This window comes from Equus caballus, chromosome 15 (assembly GCF_041296265.1).
Source record: "Equus caballus isolate H_3958 breed thoroughbred chromosome 15, TB-T2T, whole genome shotgun sequence".
In the NCBI taxonomy this organism is placed as follows: domain Eukaryota; kingdom Metazoa; phylum Chordata; class Mammalia; order Perissodactyla; family Equidae; genus Equus; species Equus caballus.
In genome coordinates this window covers 43994530-44014832 of record NC_091698.1, presented here as the reverse complement: position 1 = coordinate 44014832, position 20303 = coordinate 43994530, and the positions used below count along the sequence as shown (strand labels likewise).

The 20303-nt window shown below is 39.7% G+C and overlaps 2 protein-coding genes across 7 annotated transcripts in view; one reads left to right on the top strand and one right to left on the bottom strand.

Moving 5' to 3' along the window:
- The window catches only part of M1AP (meiosis 1 associated protein), an 87787-nt gene extending 72855 nt beyond the window's left edge, over positions 1-14932 (bottom strand). The window contains exons 1-2 of the mRNA XM_023618831.2: positions 14559-14932; positions 8841-9125 (exon numbers count right to left, since the gene is read on the bottom strand). Coding sequence (XP_023474599.2) covers positions 8841-9080 — 240 coding nt within the window. The 5' untranslated portion in view covers positions 9081-9125; positions 14559-14932. The remainder of the gene's footprint in view (positions 1-8840; positions 9126-14558) is intronic.
- The window catches only part of SEMA4F (ssemaphorin 4F), a 106477-nt gene that overhangs the window by 61141 nt on the left and 25033 nt on the right, over positions 1-20303 (top strand). Inside the window, exon 1 of one of the 6 annotated variants that reach the window (XM_001916547.6) lies at positions 19845-20129. The exons of 2 other annotated variants lie outside the window; for them this stretch is intronic. In XM_001916547.6, the coding sequence (XP_001916582.2) occupies positions 19985-20129 (145 nt within the window). In that variant the 5' untranslated portion in view covers positions 19845-19984. Of the gene's footprint in view, positions 1-19844; positions 20130-20303 lie in introns of those variants that run through there. 3 more of the 6 variants (XM_005599880.4, XM_023618830.2, XM_005599879.4) reach the window with 3 other exon arrangements.

Genomic DNA, 20303 nt, shown 5'->3' with positions numbered 1-20303 from the left:
TTGAGATTATGATAGTTTACAACCTTATGAAATTTCAGTTGTACATTATTGTTTGTCAGTCATGTTGTAGGTGCACCACTTCACCCTTTGTGCCCACCCCCTATCCCCCCCTTTCCCCTGTTAACCACTAATCTGTTCTCTTTGTCTACATGTTTAACTTCCACATATGAGTGGAGTCATACAGAGATTGTCTTTCTCTATCTGGCTTATTTCACTGAATGTAATACCCTCAAGGTCCATCCATGTTGTGAATGGGACGATTTTATCCTTTTTTATTTGCCACTTTTAATGATTCTATTCAAATGTCAGCTATTAAGCATGAGGAAATAAATGAGACAGACAAATTAGAGCACTATTAATCCTAAAATCTCATTGTAGGTCATATATGATTTAAATAACTTCTTTGTTCTCATGAAAAGTTAAAAGAATTGGTAAGATTTTCACAGTAAGGGAATTCTTCTGAAACTCTACTTTGAGAGCAGATTAATCATTTTGGTCAGATTTATTTATATTAAGGGCACAATGGATATAAAAGGAATTCTAATATTTTAATTATGATTCCTCTGTCTTTATTCCTTATAAAAAGTTCAGGATTATTTGATTCTACTCAGAAATTAAATATGAGGAGATATATTGAAGTGTTCTTCTTGGGCAAGATTTCCTACCTGCTATCTTTCTTCATTTATATTTTGAGCTAACTCTGCAGACAGAAAATGTCAGATATTTATATAGGTCAGAGACAATGGATTTGAGGTAACATTTTTCCTTAAACGAAGATTGGATTGTTCCATACATAAGGTTATGGCATTGTTCCCGTGATTTTCTTGAGCTTTTAACCAGGGTTGAACTTATTGTTCTTTTGGAAGGAAATTTTGGCTTGCAATTTTTCCTGAGTTACCAGTCAGTGGTTTTTAGTCAAGAACAATCTGTCTTTCCTAATGGAGTGACTAAGGGATCAAGGGACTCATCTAGGGCCAAATGTACTGAAGAGTGCCAGAGGCATATAACACAGTCACTTGAGGAGGTAAAAAAAATCCTTTTACCTTTGTTTGGGACATGAGCTCATCTCCCAAAAAGCCTCCTATACTGGATATCCTCCATTTGTCCTTCCAGATGACTCACTACTTTTTTCTACCCCTGTTGCCTGACGGAAGATTGATATCACAGCCAAACGTGGTCATGGGACAGACACACACAAGGAAAATGGCACAATAGAGGAACAAACCCACCACATTGCCATAAACATCACTGTCACTTTCACTGTGTCCTCAGTGTACTCATAGGATGTATGATCACTGGATTATATATGATGAGAGTTATACATTTTACTTATCCATTCACCAGTTAATAGACATTCTGATTATTTTCAGTTTGGGTCTATTATGAATAATGCTGCCATGAGCATTCATGAACGTGTATTTGTGTGGACATATGTTTCATTTCTGTTGGGTAGATTCCTGGGGGTGGAATTGTTGGGTTATATGGAAGGTGTATATTTACATTCTAGTAATATCACCTTTGTTTTCCTTTAACTTTTTATTTTCAAATAATTATAGATTCACAGAAAGTTGCAAAAATTGTACAAAGAGGTCCTGTGTACCCTTCAGTTTCTTCCAGTGGTTACATCTTACGTAACTATAGCACAATTTCAAAACCAAGAAATTGACCTTGGTACAATGTGTGCATAGAGTTCTATACCACTTTATCACACATGTAATATTCCATCACTACAAAGATCTCCCTCATGCTACCCCTTTATAGTCGCCTCCACCTTTTACCATCCCTAATCCCTGGCAACTATTAATCTGTTCTCCATCTCTATAAGTTTGTCATTTCGAGAATGCTCTACAAATAGAATTAATATGTGTGTCTATATGATACTGACTTTTTTTTTCACTCAGCATAATACTCTTTGAGATCCATCCAAGTTGCTATGTGTGTCAATAGTTCTTTTCATTTTATTGCTGAGTAGCATTCTATAGTATGGATATACTAATACTAGTTTGTTTAATCATTAACCTATTGAAGGACATTTAGGTTCTTTCAAGATTTTGGCTATCACAAATAAAGCTCTTGTTAATATTTGAGTATGAGTTTTTGTGTAGATGTAAATTTTAATTTCTCTGGCATAAATGTCCCAAAGTACAATTGCTGTGTCATATGATAAGTGTATATTTAGATTTTTAAGAAAGTGACAAACTATTTTCCAGCGAGTTTACATTCTTAGCAGCAATGTATGAGAGATTCAGTTTCTCTGCATTCTTGCCAGCATTTGGTATTGTTACATTTTTTATTTTAGCTGTTCCAATAGGTGTGTAGGATAATTAAGACTCATCATAGTCTCAATCTGCATTGCCCTAATGGCTGGTGATGTTGAACATCTTTTCATGTGTTTATGTGCCATCCGTATATCCTCTTCAGTGAAATTTCTCTTCATGTATTTTGCCCATTTTGAATTGGATTTTTTTTCTTACTGTTTCTTTTGAGACTTTATATATTCTAGATATGAATCCTTTGTGAAATATGCGGTTTGAAAATATTTTCTCCCATTCTGGAGCTTGTCTTTTTATTCTCCTCACAGGGTCTTTTGCAGAGCAAAGTTTTTAATTTTGATGAATTACCTTGATGAAATTTGATGAAAAACTCCTGTTTTCTTCTAAAAGTTTTAGTCTTATATGTAAATCTGTGATTCATTTTGAGCTATTTTTTTTTTTTAAGATTTTATTTTTTCCTTTTTCTCCCCAAAGCCCCCAGGTACATAGTTGTGTATTCTTCGTTGTGGGTGCTTCTAGTTGTGGCATGTGGGACGCTGCCTCAGCGTGGTCTGATGAGCAGTGCCATGTCCGCGCCCAGGATTCGAACTAATGAAACACTGGGCCGCCTGCAGCGGAGCGCACGAACTTAACCACTCGGCCACGGGGCCAGCCCCCATTTTGAGCTATTTTTGAAGAAAGTAAGAGGTTTAGGTCAAGGTTTATTTTTTATCATGAGTGTCCTACTGCTCCAGCACCGTTTGTTGAAAAGGCTATCCCTCCTACATTGAACTGCTTTTGCATCTTTGTCAAAAATCAGTTGACATACTACTTTGGGCCTATTTTTGTGTTCTCTATTCTGTTCCTTTGATCTATGCATCTAGCCATCCACCTATACCACATAATCTTGATTATTGTAGCTATAAGATAAGAGTGATTCCTCCTACTTTTCTTTTTTTCAAAATTGCTTTAGCTATTCCAGTTCGTTTGCCTTTCTATATAAATTATAGAACAAGCTTGTCTATTTTCAAAAATAATTTTCCTGAGAATTCTATAGGAATTCCATTAAACCTATATATCAAGTAGGAGAGAATTGATTTCTTTACTATGTTGAGCCTTCTGATACATGAACATGGTATACCTCTCCATTTATTTCGATTTTTAAAAACTTTCTTTCACCAGCATTTTGTAGTTTTCAGGATGTTTTGTTAGATCTATTCCTAAGTATTTCATTTTATTAGAGCCATTGGCTATTGTTAATGGCAATATATTTTTCAGTTTCTACATGTTCATTGTTAACGTATAGAAATACAATTGATTTTTGTATGTTGATCTTTTATCCATAACCATGCTGATTCACTTATTAGTTCTGTGAAGTTATTTTTCTTTTGGAAGATTCTTTTGAGATTTTTTTATATGTACCATCATGTCATCTGCAAATAGGGACAGTTCTATTTCTCCCTTCTTTATGCTTTTTTAATTTCATTTTCTTACCTTATACCTAAGTGCTACCTAAGATTTACAGTACTATGTTGAATAACAGTGGTGAGCACGGACGTCTTTGCTTCATTCCCAATTTTAGGGGTAAAGCCTTCAGTCTTTCACTGTTAAATATGATATTAGCTGTAGGTTTTATCATAAATGAGTGTTGAACTTTGTCAAATGCTTATTCTGCTTCAATTGATATGATCATGTGATTTTCTTCTATAGCCTGTTAATATGGTGAATTACTTTAATGATTTTCAAATACTGAACCAATCTTGCATCCCTGAAACAAACTCTACTTGGTCATGGTGTATTAATCCTTTTTGTATATTGCTGAAATATATTTGTTAATATTTTATTAAGATTCTTTTTCTGTGTGTCTATATTCATGATAAATCTTGGTCTTTAGTTTTTTTTTGTATTATCTTTGTCTATTTTTGGTATTAGAGTAATAACTGGCCTCATGAGTTGGTAAGAGTTCCCTTCCCTTACATTTTCTGGAAAAGACTGTGTAGAATTGACATTAATTCTTCTTTAAACATTTGGTAGAATTCTCCAGTAAAACCATGTGGGCCTGGAGACTTCTTTTTCAGGAATTTTAAGACTATGAAGTCAATTTCTTTAATAGTTATGGGACTACTCAAATTATCTATTTCGTATTGGATTGTGGTAGTTTGTGCCTTTCAAGGAATTGGTCCATTTCATCTAAGTTGTCAGATTTATGTATGTAAGCCTGTTCATAGTATTCTCTTATTATCTTTTGGATGTCTACTGGGTCAGTAATGATACTCCTTGTTTCATTCCCGATATTGGTAATTTATATCTTCTTTCTCTATTTTTCTTTGTCTGTCTTGCTATATGTTTGTCAATTTTATTGATCATTTCAAAGAATCAGCTTTTTATTTCATTGATTTTGTTTTTTCTGTTTTTAATTTCATTGATTTGTGCTCTTTATTATTTTCTACCATCTGCTTGCTTTGGGTTTATTTTGCTCCTCCTTTTCTATTTTCTTGAGGTGACAGCTTATATTACTGACTTGAAACTTGTGCTTTTCTAATGTAAGCATTTAATGCTATAAATATCCTTCTCTGCAGTGCTTTAGCTGGATACCACAAAGTTTGATACACTATAATTTAATTTTAATTCAATTCAATATATTTAAAAAATTTCCCTTGACATTTCTTCTTTGACCCATGAATTATTTAGAAATGTGTGGCTTAGTTTCCAAGTATTTGGAGGTTTTCTTGTTATTTTCTGTTATTGATTTCTAGTTTGATTCCATTATGATCAGAGAATACACTGTGTATGACTGCAATTTGTTCAAATTTGTTGAAGTTTCCTTTATGGCCCAGGATATGGTCTATTTTGATAAATGTCGTGTGGGTGCTTGAAAAGAACGTGCATTCTGCTGTTGTTGGGTGGAATATTCTATAATGTCAATTAGATTCTGTGGCTAATGTTTTTCCACGTCCTTGCTGATTTTCTATTTGTTCTACCAATTGTCAAGAGAAGGGCACTGAAGTCTCCAACTATAATTGTAGATTTGTCTATTTCTTCTTTCAGTTCTATCAATTATTGTTTCATGTATTTTGCAGCTGTGTTGTCTAGTGGATGATACATATTTAGGATTGCTATGTCTTCTTGTTGGATTGACTCTTTTATCATTATTTAATATCTCTCTCTGTACCTAGTAATATTTGCTCTGAAGTCCACTTTATTTGATGTATTAATACAGCCACTTCTGCTTTTTTTAAGATCGTCACCTGAGCTAACAATTATTGCCAATCTTTTTTTCTGCTTTATCTCCCCAAATCTCCCCAGTACATAGTTGTATATTTTAGTTGTGGGTCCTTTTAGTTGTGTCATGTGGGACTCTGCTTCAGCATGGCCTGATGAGTGGTGCTATGTCCATGCCCAGGATCCGAACCGGTGAAACCCTGGGCCGCCAAAGTGGAGCATGCAAACTTAACCACTTGGCCACTGGGCCAGCCTCTGCTTTGTTTTGAATAATATTTTCATGGTATATCTTTTTCCATCCTTTTACTTTCAACTTAATTTTATTGGGTTTGAAGTTAGTTTCTTGTAGATAAGATATAGTTGGGTCATCTTTTTCCTACTCTGCCAAACTCTTTCTTTTAATTGGTGTATTTAGACCACTTACATTTAATGTAATTATTGATATGTTAGCCTGCCAATTTATTTGTTTTCTGTTCGTTCTCTCAGTTTTTCATTTCTCTGTTTTCTTCTACCTATCTTCCTGTGGGTTACTTGAATATTTTTTTTTAGAATTCCATTTTGATTTATTTCATAGTGTTTCTGAATATCTCTTCACATAGATTTTTTTAGTGGTTGCTCTAAGTGTTACATTATACATATATACTTATCATAATCTACGGGTGTCAATATTTGACCAGTTTGAATGAAGTGCAGAAATCTTAACTTCATTTAAGTCTCTTTACCCTCACCTGTTTATAGTGTACTTATCATAAACATTTCCTCTATATACATTAACAATCATATCAGATAATGTTATAGTTTTTGCTTCAATTGTCAAATATAATTTAGAAAACTCAACAGAAGGTCTATTATATTCATCCACATTTTATTCTTTTCATTGTACTTTTTTCTTTCTGGATATTCCAAGATTCTTTCTTTTATAATTTCCTTTTGGTTTCAAGAACTTTTAGCCATTCTGTTAAAGTAAGTCTGCTGGTGACAATTCTCCTAGTTTTCCTTCATTTGAGAATCTTGATTTCTGATTCATTTCTTAAGGATATTTTCACTGGATACACAGTTCTGAGTTAACAGTTCTTTTCTTTCACTGTCTGAAAAGTGTGACACTTCCTCTGGTCTCCATGGTTTCTGATTTAAAAACCTATTGTTACTTGATTGTTTTTTCTTTATAGGTAAGGTATTCGTGTCCTGCTTTCAAGAGTTTTTCTTTGTCTTTAGTTTTCAGAAGTTTGATTACGGGGGCCAGCCCGGTGACACAGCAGTTAAGTGAGCACGTTCTGCTTCGGGCGGCCCAGGGTTCGCAGGTTCGGATCCTGAGTGCGGACATGGCACCGCTTGGCAAGCCATGCTGTGGCAGATGTCCCACATATAAAGTAGAGAAAGATGGGCATGGATGTTAGCTCAGGGCCAGTTTTCCTCAGAAAAAAAAAAAAAAAGAGGAGGATTGGTAGCAGATGTTAGTTCAGGGCTAATCTTCCTCAAAAAAAAAAAAAAAGAAGTTTGATTATGATGTGTCTTAGAAAAGATTTTTCGTTTGTTTGTTTATCCCATATGGGGCTGGCCAGCCTCTTGAATATTTAGGTTTATAACTTTTGCTAAATTTGGGAAATTTTCAGTGATTGTTTCTTTGAAATTTTTTTCAGCCCCCCCCCCCCCCCCCCCGTCCTTCTCCTTTTCTCTTAGACTCTGATGATATGAAGGTTAGATCTTTTGTTATAGTCTCACATGTCTCTATGACTTTGGTCATTTTTTTAAAGTCTATTTTCTCTCTGTTGCTCAGACTGGGTAATTTCTATTGTGTCTCCAAGTTCACTGATTTCTTCCTCTGTCCTTTCCATTCTGCTGTTGAGCCCATCCACGGAAGATTTTTTTGTTTTTTAAATTTAGGTTATTGTATTTTTCAGTTCTAAAATTTCTATTTCGTTTTTCCTTATACTTCTATTTCTTTGGTGAGACCTTAGATTTTTCCATTTGTTCCAAGCATGTACATAACCACTTGTTGAAGCACATTTGTGATGGCTGCTTCAAACTTCTCTTCAGATAATTCCCACATCTGTATCATCTCAGTGTCGGTGTCTCTTATCTTCTCATCCAAGTTGAGATTTTCCTGGTTCTTGATACGATGAGTGACTTTTTTTTATTGTATTCTGGCCATTTTGGGTATTACGTTATAACTCTAGGTGTTGTTTAAATCTTCTGCCTTAGCAGGCCTCCTCTGACACTGCACCAATGGAGGAAGTGAGGTTTCCACATAATTATTGCCAGGTTGGTGTGTAACTCTATTTGGCATGTGATTATACCCCAGAAGGGAGGGTACCCTGTTACTTCCAGGTAGAAGTGGAAGTTCAGGTTCCCCACATGGTCCCCACTGACACTCCGGGGGTGGAGAAGTTCATTACTATCAGGTAGGCACAATAGTCCTGGCTTTCCAAAAGGCCTTCACTGATACCACCCTGCCTTGGAGGTAAAAAGGTGCTTCACTGACACTCCCCCCATGGCCTCCACTCTGCCTCCTCCAACACTACCTCAACAGGGAAAGGGAGAGATACTTTGTTAATGTTGGGTGGGGGGCGGGGCAGGAGTCTGGGCTCCCACATGGCTTCCATGGACACTACAGGGGAGGAGGTTTTATTCACACTAGGTAAGGATAAAAGTCCTGGCTCTCCACTAGGCCTTCTCTGACTAACCCAGCAGCAAGGCTGCCTCAGGAAGGGGATGCGCTAGAACCTCTGAAGTCTCTCTCGTCCCTGTGATTCTGAACTTTGAATAGGGGAGAAAGTGAAGATTTGAATTTGTTTGAGGAGGAAGAGATACAGTTGTTTATGTGTGAGGGAACTTTGCAAAAGCATTGCCCCGGCCCAGTCTTTCCTTCTAAAACTCTACGGGGAGTTTCATGTGGAACTGCAGAGAAAATATTTTCATGTTTCTGTACAGTTAGGGCTTTCTGAGCAAAGAAACTAGAATCTGGGTTAAAGAACAGTCTTGGAAGTTAAAGGGTGATTGAATAGCTAGAGACCTCTGAAGAAATTCAGACTTATTTCCTTGTGTTTGCATTTCAAAAGGGGATAAAAGGGATCAGCTGCTTACATTCCAAAGGACTATAAATGCCAAGGTTTCTCTCCCTCTCTCAGGAGTGGAGGGGGGCAAGATGTGGCCTATTTTAACTCCCATATTAATTTTGGGGTTTCTCTTCTGCCGTATAAATGCCCCATGTGCAAGATGACAATTGGCTCTCATTGCGTTGCCTGTGGGGTACTGAGTGTGGGAAATGGGCCCAATTATTGCTGTAAGTAATAATAACCATGCTATCTGCTCTAGAAACTTCATATTTGCTTTCAGGATAGAATTAACAAACATAGTTATACTCACCACAAAGGGGAGGACGCATTCATGCTGATTCCGTACCATGTATAAGCTGAACAGGGACATGCGGCTGGGGCCCATCAAGCTACAGGCTAGAGAGAAAAAGTTCTGCAGAGCCTCACAGAGGTTTGAGCAGATGTCAGCCCAGGATGGTAGAGCGATATGCACAATGAGAAGCCTCGGAGGTTGCTGGTAAATCTGCGTGGGAGCAGAGGGTCCTTTACCGGAAGTTCGTCCGTGATACATGGCAGCTAGGTGGAACAGCAGCCACTATCTGGATATTCTCTACACCTATAGGGAAGGAAAGAGAAATCCCTTGCTTTCACAAAACTGAATTATATGCCATGTTGAAACAAAGAACACAGGTCTTGGGGACTAAGTCCAGAAAGGAGTCAGACTGGGTGCTAACTTAAGCTTCTCTAGGCTATCCCATCTTAACAGTTCCCAAGGGCTCTAGAGGTTTGCCTGTAATGTAAGGCTGACAATGCTCGGAGAGGCTGAGTGGAACTAAACAAAAAGTTACACAAAAGTCAAACTTCAGTCTCAAAGTAAGCTATCTGCCCTCAGAAACTTTGTTTCTTTATTGCACTTATTGTACTGAATTTTAATTTGTTTCTATGACTGCCTCTCCCACTTATATTGTGAGCTTTCCAAGAGAAGAGAACCTGTCTCATCAACTTTACTTATCAGTGCTTAGCACAGTGTTTATTTGGTACATAGTAATTCTTTTTTTTTAGATGTTTCTGATTGGCCTTCTTTTTTTTTTTTTTTTTAAAGATTGGCACCTGAGCTAACAACTGTTGCCAATCTTCATTTTTTTCCCCCTGCTTTTTCTCCCCCAATCCCCTCAGTACATAGTTGTATATCTTTAGTTGTGGGTCCTCCTAGTTGTGGCATGTCATAGTAATTCTTAAAGGTGAAAATATGACCACGTTTTCCCCTTCAAGACCCATTCAAGATCCTTCATGGCTTGATCGTCGGCCTCACTGGAGGCTATTCTTCACCTCAAGTTTTTCACCAAAATAAAACCAAATATACCACACACTTCAGTGCATTTCCTCATGCTTCTTTCTCTGCCTCCAACACCCTTGCCTTCTTTCTTTACTGGCTACTTACACTTCTCCCCAGGGCTCAGATTAGGAAAGGAAAACAAATGAGAACACTAAACCAATATTAGGAATGAGAAGGGGACATCATTAAAAATGATCAAACATGGAAAGGATCATAATAGGATATACTGAAAAACTTTATGCCAATAAGTTTGATAGAATGGATAAGTTCCTAAAAAAAATCTCTAACCAATTCTAAATCAAAAAGAAAATTTAAAAACCTAAATAGTCTATAATCATTGAAGAAATTTAATTGGTAGTCAAATATCTTGCCACAAAGTAACTACAGGGCCAGATGATTCCACGGATAAGTTCTATCAAACTCTCAAAGACCAAGAATTTCAATCTTAAATTCTTTCAGAGAACAGGAGAGGCAACACCACTCAATTAATTTTACTAGGTAGCATAACATTTGATACCAAAATCAGATAAGAGTATTATAAGAAAAAAATTATAGGACAATCTCATCCATGAACTTGGATGTAAAAATCCTAAACAAAACATAAGTAGATTGAAAACAGCAATATATAAAAAGAATAACACATCATGACCCAGTTAGGTTTGTCTCAAGAATGCAAAGTTGATATAACATTAGAAAAAGTCACATTCATCACATTAAAAGATTAAATGAGAAAAATATGATCATCTCATTAGATGCAGAAAAAGCCTTTGTTAAAATCGATGTTCATGCATGATAAAGAATCTCATTAAACTAGGAATAGATGATAGAAATAATCTGATAAAATATGTTTACAAAATCTAGAGCAAATATTTTTAACGGTGATGTTGACAACTGCCCAAGACAAGAAGCCTGCTACCATCACTTCTATTCAACACTGTAGTGAAGGTAGCAATAAAGCAAGACAAATAAAGAAAAGGCCTTGCAATGGAAGAAATAAAACTGTCATTGTGGGTAGATGATATGATCATGTATACAGAAAATCTAAAAGAATCTACAGTTTTATAGTTTTCCCCAAAAGAGCTCATCTTTTGTTAAATTTTATTCTTAGAGATGTTATTTTTTAAATGCTAATTTACATGACATCTTTTTAAATTTCATTTTTAGTTTGTTGCTAATGTATAGAATAAAACTGATTTTTGTATATTGATTTTGTATTTAACAACCTTGCTGTACTCTCTTACTAATTATAATAATTTACCTGTAGATCCTTTTGAAGTTTTTGTTCACAGTCATATAATCTGTGAATAATGACATGCACCAGGATATATGAACAAAGTCAGATCATAGCTGCAAAAAGACTATTCATAACAGTTTCGTTTACAATTACCACAAAACTGCAAAAACAAATGTCAATCGACACTAGAATGGATAAATTCTGATATATTTACACATACAGCAATGAAAATGAATGAGCTAGAGTTACATGCAACAAAATGGATGACTCTAAGAAACCTAATATTGATTAAAAGGAGCAAGACACAAAGAATACATATAGTATGATTCCATCTATACAGATGTAAAAAGTAAGCAAAAATAATGACATTGCTTAGGGATGAGTACATAATGGTAAACTGTTTTACAAAAGCAAGGGAATGATTATCACAAAAATTAGGGTAAAGATTTTCTCTGGAAAGGAAGGAGGGCATTATGATTAAAAGGGAACAAAAGGTGTGGTTTTAGGGTGTTGGCAATGTTCTATTTCTTGATCTGTATTGTGGTTACATAGGTGCTCACTTTATAATTATTAAACAATGTGTTCATGTTTTATAAAATTTTCTCTCTCTATATTTAACAATAAAAATCTTTCAAAAAGAACATTAGGACAATCATAAAAGAAAATATTTTTTAGATTGAAAACAACATGTCCCCACCTCTGGGAACTAAAATGATTCCATATAATTGTTTTTTAGCTAAAGAATGCAGGGAAAATAAAAGCTTCTTTGATTTCCCCTGAGTCCAACAGAAGAATATTTATGATAACTTTTAGAAACACGTTGGAATTTAGTATTTTTAAAAATGATCTAACAGTGCAGAGATGAATGTGCTTCCCAAAATGAATCTGTGAAGTTATTTCCCCTCAAACTTTCCTTTTTGGATAGTGCAAGTTAGCATTTGTTCATTCAACAATTTTTTACTGAGCTCCAATTATGTGCTGGGTATAGCAAAACACATAAATGAATGGATATGCTAATCTGACAGAAGTAATCTTGAACAAGAAATCCAAATCAGTGACCTATGTGTTTACCAAGAAAGCACATATAAATATCTTTTAAGTGTACTTGAAAATTAAGTGCATGGGACCAATGTAATGCTGAATTTGACACTGACATACAGATTCACATAGACAAACAGGTACCCAGACAGAGGCTTATTTAATGTAGAATGAACCGCTATTCCTCTCTATCTATCTTCCCTCACATCTGAAACTCTTGTCATTTTAGAGTATAGGCAGTTCTAACTTTGCATGTTTCCAATATATACAAATCTCAGTTACTACAGTTTAGTTAATTAACACCAGTCGCTCATCAACACAGTTCAAATGTCAGTTGCCATAGAATATTAACTGTAATTACATAAAGTACAAATCACAGCTGGCTCTTGAGTCCACAAATCACTGCATAACAGGTGCACATCATAATCAATGATCAGTTACGTCACTTCTTTCAAAGTTTGTTGGTGACTGGTCACTGCAGATCTCAGTTTAAGCACAGACAGCAAAGTCTGTAGTTGTTTTACCTCCTTGTCTTCTAGTGATAAATCCATATGATATTTTACAAAAATGGATAATTAAAAGAAGAAATTGGCCAACAAAGATGAAAGTGTAGCAAAGAAACAGTAAGTGGTAATGCTGAAAGTGAAAGTTGATTGGAACAAAAAGGGAGTTACAGAGGAAAGCTGACTGTGAGAATATTGACAATGCTGCCGTTTGACAGACTATAGACAAGCAGCCAGAAGAACTCAATGAAGGTGAACTTATCAGCATAAATGAGGAAAGTGGTTGTGACAAAGAGTTTGAAGATGTCCCAGAGAAAGTGCCACTGGCAAAACACTTCCTATTAAAGGAACTCTTGGAGATATTTTATAAAATTGAAAGCACAAAGGATAAAATGATGGAAGCTGATCGGCACTCAGGAGTATCACAATTTGGTAAGACACAGAAAAAATGCTTGCTCTGTCCTAAGTTATACCACGAGAAGACAAGCACAAGCACTGTTCGAACCACTCTTGATAAGTTTTTTACAAAGAAATAAAACACTTTAATTCTCAATGTTTCTAATGTCTTAAATTACAGTGTGCTAAATAGATACCAGTTTTACTATTTTTCATTTCCCTGTACACTTATAACTGAGAGTAAGAGAGCTTTTAATGTTTTTCAACAATTTTGAGAGGTTCCAGAACAAAGATAATTTTTTCCATTGGTTATAAGATCACTTTGAAGCATTTCAGCTTGCACAGTCCTTTTTAGATCCCACACTTATGTGCAATTCCAAGAGTGTACTTTAAATGACATAAGAGACAGCTGTCTTCCCTACATCCTCAAACACGATCAATTAATGCATCTGATGCATCTGGGCATAGTAATAAGCAGCATCTGACTATTTCTGACCCTATACTCTTCACTTTTCCCAAGAACACTCACTTACTGGTGTCCCCTTGCAAACTGGTTAAACCTGGAACTGGGCCCCGAACTACCAAAAGACGTCAAGTTACTCCCTTACTAAAAACCAATGGCTTCTAATCACACTTAGAACAAAATCTGAAATCTTGACCCTGGCTCCGAAATTCTGCATGTGTCTCCTTCCCAATTCTCCATGCTCCTGCCATGCCATCCCTGCCCAGCCCCTTCCCATCCCACCCCTGTCCCTGGGGCAGCTTTCAGCTCCACAAATGCGTTTGGCCTCTGCCTGTGGATCCTGCTGCCGGACATTCTTTTCTAAGCTTTCCCCCTCCTTCACCCTACTCATCCTTTAGGTCTTATGTTAGGACCCCTCTACACGCCCTCATAAAAGCACCATGCTTTTATAGCCCTTGGACACTTTGTGTGTTGGATAAATGATTCAACGGTGCTCCCTCCTGCAGGGCTGCATTAAAAATTTCGTGGATCCTAAGCACTGTTGCCTTCAAGGGCCCCTTCCTCATTTAAAAGAGAAAAATTAAAAGATTTTCGTGGATCCCAAAAATTTCATTTTTTTTCTGAGGTAAGAAAAAAAGAAAACATTTTCTTCGACCCTAAGGGTTTCTTGGTTTCTTCCGACTTTACGAGAAGTTAAAAATATTTTCGCGGGCCCCCTACTGTCGTGGGCCGTAGGCACAGCACCCACCGCGCCTGACGGACGGGCGGCCCAACCCCTAGGCCCCCGAGAGCCCGCTGAGGACACCGGCGGCTGCCTGTCCTGTCCTCAGAAATGTGTGCGGAGGGATGACTCGGACCCGAGGGAGAGCTGGGCCTCCGGGCGTCGCTCCTGCCCAGGCACCGGCCAGGCCTCAGGTGGGCCCTGAGGGCAGGCGCGAGCTCGGCCCAAGCCCATTCCGCGAGGCGCTGCCCGCCCTCGGGGCTGTCTTCCCTCCCTGAGGCCCTCAGACCTGCCCCTGCCCCAGCTTAGGAGCAGTGCGGACGCCCCGCCGTCCTTAGGAAGATAAAAGCCCCTTTACCTGGCCCTTCCTGCTCTCCGTGTGCGCATGCGCCGCCGACGGCGCCCCCCGCAGGCCGGCGGCGTCAGGGCTCTGCGAGCGCCGCCTCAGGGCCCGCCTCAGGCTGCACCCCAGGACGCTCCTCCGGACGCCCTCTCCAAGGCCCCGGCGCCGGAAACCGCCCTTCTTTGGCCCTGAGGTAGAGTTTTGGATCTCTGTGGACAATATTATGCTAAAGCTGACACTTCCTCGTTAGCTCCTCCCATGAAACATTCCGGTGGCTTTAACCTTTCTCTTCCACGTCATTCATTCACTCATTCAGTCACTCTTCAATAAATATTTGTTGAGAGCACACTGTGTGCCAGGCGCGGTGCTAGGACTGGGATAGAGTGGTCACACGAACAATGGTCCCCGCTCTCAGGGAAGTTAGAGTTTAGTCTTCCCTCTGGGAGTTCTTTTAAGTCTTTTCAAGCCTCTGCATTCCAAGGGGGTCTGCCCCTGTGACTCATACTCATTCTCATTCACTGGCTGTTAATTCCTATAGTCCCTTTGACAAAAGCCAGTTGGGGATAGGAGTGTCCTGGTCCTTATTAGTTGGCTGGTCTGGGTCTTCAGCTCTGTCTTGTTGGATGAACATTCGTCTCTGAATTAGCCCACAGGAGAAGAAAAGGTAATGCTAGTACCAAACCGGAAATGGACATTTTATGATTATTTTCCCCCTCTTTATGATTAGTTTTCCCCCACTCAGTTTATTGCCTGAGATGTAGGTTGCGGGAGGGAAGGTCAGTTTACCAATAAGTGGTTCAGGATAGGATAGAACCAATAGGAAAAGAGCCACCTGCCTATGTTCTAGTCCCTCTAAACCACTTTTGCTTCTCTCAACAGCTCCTCAGAGTAAAACCAGAAATATTTAACCCAAGTGTCCCAGTGTTGTAATCTGATGTCCAACAGACTTCCTGTGTTTCAATATAAGGGATAGCTTCTCAACAGGTCTTTCCCACATAGTCCAAATTAGTCTTCCAGTCTCTGATCTCCAGATTATCCTTTCAATGATGTTAGAATTGTCCTTGTAAAAATATATTTGGTCATGTCATTCTTTGGCTTAAAAACTGTTTGTGTTTCCTTTCTGGTTACAACTATTATAACTGACCCCAGCTACCTTACCAGGCTCAACTCCAACAATACCCTTACTCTAACTCCAACCCACACCACTGTGGAAATTAATAAAAGAAACCTTAACTAAATTGGGGTCGGGAAGGCCTGAAGAGGGAGCTCTCATGCCCTATCACACATGTCAACTCACCAAACAGGCAGAGACAGAGGCTTGCCTCTTCCACGGAAAGTAAAACTACTTCACTACTGAAGGAAGATTTCTCTCCCCACCTGGCAATGGCCCAGCCAGTGAGAAATGCCCAGCTCAGCCAATGAGAATCCGTTGCTGCCCTGAACTGTTACTTTTCCCCAGTGGGCTTTCCTATGGGACAGCCCTTCCCTACTCCCTCTTTTTCTCTATAAAGGCAGCTCCCCTTCTTTCTTTTTTGGAGTTGCCTATGGTTTACCATAGTAGGCACATCGTGAATTGCAATTCTTTTGGCGATTCCCAAATACACTTGTTTTGAAGCTTTTCAAGTCAACACCACCTTTTGCTGCCAGCTATAATAAATTTATCTCTGTACTGTCTATAAGTTGTCTTATCTGTCTGGAGTGGTATTTATTGAAAAAATGTGCCAAGAACCATGCCAGACATGGAAGACTATGACATGATTCCCTGAAGACCCCACTAAACTCTGAGGATGACAAACTATAATTGCTGAGAAAGTCCTTGCAGACTTTCAACTACAAGGAGGGTATTGACCAACAGTGTCAGTTGCTGCCTTAGAAATCCACTGCCATGATAGCATGGAGACCACATTTCCCACAGGCTGCTCCCAGTCGATGACTGAGCATGACAGGGATATTAAGGCAGACTTATTCCTGGGAAACATGGGACTCCTCTCATGGGCGGCTTTGGCTCGATGATTCCTCAACAGCCTTGCTGAATTTTCAGAATGCTTCCTTCCCTCTTGTCATCACTTGGGGTCAGACTTGCACCACATCTGACTGCTCTGGAAGCCTTTCCTGGCTTCTTCCTCATTTTCTCTCATAGGTGTTTTGCCTATAAAATCCTTGTAAATTTAATCTTGTCTTAGTATCTGGTTCTTGGAGGACCCAGACTGACGTGAATATTTAAACAAGTAATTCCAGACAAATGTAATAAGCACCAATAAAGGTATTAAGCAAACATTCACCAAATATTTACTGACTGCCTACTATATGCCAGACACTGTGCTAGGCTCTGAGAATAAAATCACATCTGCCCTCTTGGGGCTTAAAGTCTATGGAGGACAGACAATGGCAATGTGCTGTCATATGAACTACAGCAGTGGAAACAACAAGGTTATGGGGGCACATAGGAAAGCATAGACTTGGAGATTTGGGGCAGGCCTTTTGGAGAAAGGGATTATCATTCTGAGCTGAATCAATGAAGTGAATAGGAGTTAGCCAAGCAAGGGGCATGGAGAGCACTCCAAGAGAGGGGATGCTGAGGGAATGAATAAACTCAGCTAGCCTGGAGCATAGTATATGGAAGAGGTAGTCAAGGGGCCAGAACATGTAAGGTCTTGTGGACTATATTAAGGATTTTGGATTTCATCCCATAGCAAAGGTGAGGTGGGGAGCTGGACTGAAGTGTTTTAAGCAGAGGAGTGATATGATCTGATTTGTGTATTGGAGAGAACATTCTATCTGCCCTAAGGGGAATGGATTGGGGGCTGGAGTTGGGGTGGTGGTGGCTGGGGATGGAGGTAAGACTGGAGTAGGAAGTAGCCCAGGCAAGAGATGATGGTAGTTTGAATTAGGGTGTTGGTAGGGGGATGCAGAGATGTGGTGGAGATATTTAGGGGTTAAAATTAATAAGTCTTGGTGATTGATTGGATTGCTTAGGAGGAATCTAGAATGACAGAGCCTAGAACATAGTAGGCATTCAATGAATATATTGAATAAATGAATGCAAAGTTTCTGGCTTGGACAGCTGGAAAGACAGTGGCGCTATATATAGAGATAGGAAACTTGTGTCTACCACCTACCACCCAGTTACTCAGGCTAGTGTGGAGGTGAGGATGACAACTCAGTTTTGGACATGCTGAAATCAAGTTCAATATGCAGTTGGATGTATGTGTTGGAACCTGAAAAGAGAATTCTAGACTAGAGATGTAGATTTAAGAAATAGCTATTAGTTAAATTAGTATGAATGAGACTGCCTAGAGCAGCAACTTTTTTCAAAGTGGGGATTTTGGCCCATTAATAGGTAGCAAAATCAATTCAGTGAGTTGCAACCAGAATTTAAAAAAACAAAATAGAATAACATGCAATACAATAGAAAATATCAGGGTTTAGCTCTTGAACTAATTATAATGTGTGACTTTGTGAAAAGTTTACTAATATATTATGAATGTATATACTCGTGTGACTAGGTTGGAATGTAAAATGAACTCCTTATTGTGTATTGCTGTCAAAAAATTTGAAAAAGAGTTTTGAAAAAATCAAAAGACAATCAATGCCTAAACCATGTTCAGAGAAGGGACGAAGGCCTAGGGTAGATTGCTGAGGAGCAGCTAGGGAAAGGCATATATCAGTGCTAGAGGAAGAAGCTCAGAGGAAGGTCCCATTGCGTTGAGGCTAGTGTGTTACAAAGAAGGTTTCAGAGAGAAGATTTGATGAACCAATCTCAAATATCTAATTCCCCTTCTAGACAAAGGAATTTGAATTCAGACATCATATTTTACCATCTTCTTATCTTTGGTGCTTACCAAAATGCCTAGCAGATAGTAGGCCCTCAATAACTATTGAATGAATAAACCAGAACTTGCACTTCAGAAAGATTACCCTTTCTGCCAATCCCAAAGGGGAGAGATTGGAGATAGGGTGCTTTTTTTTTTTTTTTTTTAATGAAACTATTGCATAGTCTAGGTGAGTGATGATGAAGTCTCAAACTATGACAGTAACGGACAGAAAAGAATGGATTTGTGTATGAGGCAGAATTATCAGGACATGGTGACTGCTTGCATGTGGATGTAGCAGGCAGCTTCCAAGATGGCCCCTTGAAATCCTCATATTCCATCCTTGTGTAGTCGCTTCCCACAGTGCATCCAGGTTGGCCTGTGTAACCAATAGAATATGGCAGAAATGATTGTGCGTTACTTGTGAGGCTAGGTCATAAAAGACATTGTGACTTTCGCTTTGCTCTTTTGGATCACTTGATTTGAGGAAGCCACTCCATGTTATGAGGACATTCAAGCAGCCTCATGGAAAGGTCCATATGGAGAAGAATTGAGACTTATTGCCAACAGCCAGCATCAATTTTCCAGCGTGGAAGTAACTCATCCTGGAAGTAGATCCTTCAGCCCCAGTCAAGCCTTCAGACGACAGCAGCCCCATCCAATATCTTGACAGTAACCTCATGAGAGACTGGGAGCCGACCACCCAGCTAAGCTTATTCTGATAAGCCTCGATAACTAATACAACGAGGAATGAAAGAGGAGAAAGCAAGAATTACCTGCAAGACTATAAATTGGAGGATTAAATGCTTGAAGAAGGAGCAGGGATTTGGATGTGAGAGAGAGTGAGTTATGTTCAGGCCCTATGTTGTCTTGTCTGTAGGATAGCCAAGCGGACATGTCCATTTTTGCCTCTTGCCCTAAAAGGCCTACTCATCCTCAAACACTCAGTTCAAATGTCACTTCTGTGAAAATTTCCTTATTTTCTCAGGCAAAACCTATCCCTTCTGAGCACTTATTGCACGTTATTATAGCAAACATGAGTCACTTTGTATTGCGATTATCTATTTGCAGTTATTTGTTTACATGTCTGTCTCATTACACTGTGAGCTCTCTAAGGGCAAGGACTATGATTTTTTGTATTATTGTATTTTTTTGTTGTCGTTTTTTGTGTGTTTTGCATTGTGGCTGGCACAAAGCCTTCACTAAATGTCTGCAAAAGTAGTAATTCTGAGAAACTTGGTGCGTGTACCCATTTACCCACATGCTTTCCCTATTGGCACAGATATGAAAATTTGAGTTTTTAGAAAGGCCCGAGCAAACCTGCGAAGGACACCTCCAGACCAGTTCCGAGGTAGGACTCCCACCTACACCTGGGTCCAGCTGCTTCTCTACCTGCGTCGGGCTCCTGGGCTTCTTAGCCCCGCCACCACTCATCCCCGATTGGCTAGAGGAGGAAATCGGCCCGAACATTGGTCCCTTCTTTAAAGGGCGGAGCCGGGTTGCGTTTGGTCCGGCCGCCGCAGGCCGAACTCGGCTGGGGAGAAGGCAGTGGGGCGGAGGCCGGCGGCGCCGCCGCTCTTGGTGGAGGCGGCAGGGCGCGCCCCGCTCGGCGGCCAGGCGCAACCGAAGATGCCGGCGTCTGCCGCGCGGCCCCGCCCGGGTCCCGGGCCGCCTTCGGCCTCGCCCTTCCCGCTGCTCCTGCTGGCGGTGCTGAGCGGCCCGGTGTGCGGCCGCGTCCCCCGCTCGGTGCCCAGGACCTCGCTTCCCATCTCCGGTAAGGCGCGGGAGCCCTCCCCCGCAGACCTTCGCGCCGCGCCCAGGCCCCGCCCGCAGGTGCCCGCACCCCCCTGCCCTCCCGAGTGGGACCGCCGCACCCCGGGGCCTCCTAGCGCTGCGCGCTCTGTCCCGCGCCGCCCACGCCCCGCCAGGTCCGGGCGGGTCCCCCACG